General features: G+C 37.4%; 1 protein-coding gene across 1 annotated transcript in view; it reads right to left on the bottom strand.

The window, feature by feature from the left end:
• LOC125040319 (glycine, alanine and asparagine-rich protein-like) overlaps nt 1-2,500 on the bottom strand; it is a 40,352-nt gene that overhangs the window by 10,044 nt on the left and 27,808 nt on the right. Inside the window, exon 19 of the mRNA XM_047634873.1 lies at nt 741-900. Coding sequence (XP_047490829.1) covers nt 741-900 — 160 coding nt within the window. The remainder of the gene's footprint in view (nt 1-740; nt 901-2,500) is intronic.

The raw sequence follows: 2,500 nt of genomic DNA, 5'->3' as shown, positions 1-2,500 counted from the left end.
TTTTATCATATTATAGGTTTATCTTGATGCAGTATATCATTATATTGTATTTTTTTATGTATGTAGATAAGATAATAAGTAAAAAAGATATAAAGATTTGTTAGAAGATAAATAATATAAAGTATAAATGGATGCTCAGATAAATAAATAAGGAAGTGAAAAAAGTAAGCCCGAAATTGGTGGACAAACGGAGACGATTTATAAACATTGTTTTATTTTATTGCACTAAATAACAAACACAGTCAGTTTCAGATAACAGTTTTCATTGCAGTTATCTTGCTTCTCAGATCTTTCCACTTTTTACTTCTTTCCGTAGCTGCTTCCACCTCCTCCACCTCCACCTCCGCAACATCCACCTCCTCCTCCACTACCACCGCCTCCAAATCCTCCTCCACCACCTCCGAATCCACCGCCTCCTCCACCGAATCCACCTCCTCCCCCTCCGAATCCACCTCCTCCACCTCCGCTTCCAAGAGATCCTGCGCCAAGGAGAATTCCAACATCTACAGTGCCTCCACTACCTCCACCTCCATATCCTCCTCCTCCTCCTCCTCCTCCTCCTCCTCCACCGCCATACATTCCACCTCCTCCTCCTCCTCCTCCTCCGCCACCGCCTCCAAATCCACCACCTCCACCGAATCCACCACCTCCACCGAATCCACCTCCTCCTCCACCGAATCCACCTCCTCCTCCACCGAAACCACCTCCTCCTCCACCTCCGCCTCCAAGTGCTCCTATACCGAGAAGTATCCCAGCATCTACCGATCCTCCGCTGCCTCCGCCGCCATATCCCCCTCCTCCACCGCCTCCACCGCCTCCACCTCCGCCGCCTCCACCACCATAGGACGGTCTGCCACTGGCCACTACCACGTAGACGGCAGCCACGATGGCCACCGACTTCTGCAGGAGATGAGAGGCAAGAATGAGTAAGGGAAAAAAAAGTCAGAGTAAAAGGTGTAAATTAAAGAGAAATACAAAAGGAACTGAAAATTGAAACTAAGGGAGAAAAAATAATAAGATAAAATATGAAAATCTAGATCATTATGAAGTAAGATTAGCCTTCACGTAATATGAAATTAACTGCTCATTAATTTTTAAAGTGATATCGATTTGGAAAGATATTTATGCCACAAAATGGTAAACCTTATATTAGTGAATAATATATGAATACATAAGAACGTAGGTACACACATACAAACCCAAACGCATACACACACAATCAAGCAAACACAGAAACACACACAGAATCAGACGCACACATATCTAACACCGGCCTTTCCACCATTTTTCAACATTGCACATTCAATTCACTCACCAAAGAACGGTGCAAGATCATTTCAGCTGATCTGCCGGTTTACATCTGTGAGTGGGAAGTGCTGGAGACGTCAGTGATTGTGACTTCACTGCGTCTGGTTCAGGTATTTATATCACTGGACGTCAGTTTTTGAAAGGTGATTCTGTCGTATCTTTTTTGTTTTATATCTTTCTCTCTCTCTTTATCTTCCAGTCTCTCTCTTTCTATCTTGTTTCGATTCTAAAATTGTAGATGTCATGCTTACCCCTTCTTGATGTGTCTCTGCTTTTATTGTTCTATTGTTGTTATCAACGGTATTCCTCTTTTTCATGTTTGTTATTATCGTTGTTACAGTTACTGTAATTTATATCATTCTTATAACTAATGTGGATGTTGTTGTTATTTTCAGGATTACTTTTCAGAGAATCATCATTGTAATTATTATTCTTATTCTTATTATTATTATTATTACCATTATTATTCTTATTATTGCTGTTATTATTATTAATATTATCACCAATGTTATCATCATTATTATTATTATCATCATTATCACTATTATCATTATCATTATTATTATTGTTGTTATTATCAATGTTATTGATATCACTATTATTATTATCAGTATTATCATTATCACCATTGTTATTACCATTATCATTATCATCATTATTGCTATCATTATTATTAATATTACTACTACTATTATCATTATTATTATCCTCATTATTATTTTTTCTATTATTAAAATTATCACAACCATTATTACTGTTATCATCATCATCATTATTACTTTTATTAACGCTATCATATCTGTATAGTTATTGTTAGCGTAACACTTTCCGAGAGAAAGAGAGGAGGGAATATATAGAGAGAGTGCGGGAAGAGAAAGATCCATAGATAATTAGAGAGACAGAGATATAAATAGATAGACAGAGAAAGAAAGAAAGAGAGAGAGAGAGAGGGGGGGGGGGGTAGAGAGAGACAGAGAGAGAGAATGAGGAAAAGGAGACAGACAGACAGACAGACCAAGAGGATAATCTAGATATTGAATAAAATCATATTAAGTATTTATTTCCAATTAAGTAATTTATTAGTATCTACACACTTTCTCTTTCGTTTTTCATATAGAATAATCAAGATCCAATGATTCGTATTTACCTATTCAAACGTAAAATGAAACAAATGAAATCCGGAAACAAAGCG

This window comes from Penaeus chinensis, chromosome 29 (genome assembly GCF_019202785.1).
Source record: "Penaeus chinensis breed Huanghai No. 1 chromosome 29, ASM1920278v2, whole genome shotgun sequence".
NCBI lineage: Eukaryota > Metazoa > Arthropoda > Malacostraca > Decapoda > Penaeidae > Penaeus > Penaeus chinensis.
This window is presented reverse-complemented; position numbering and strand designations above follow the sequence as displayed.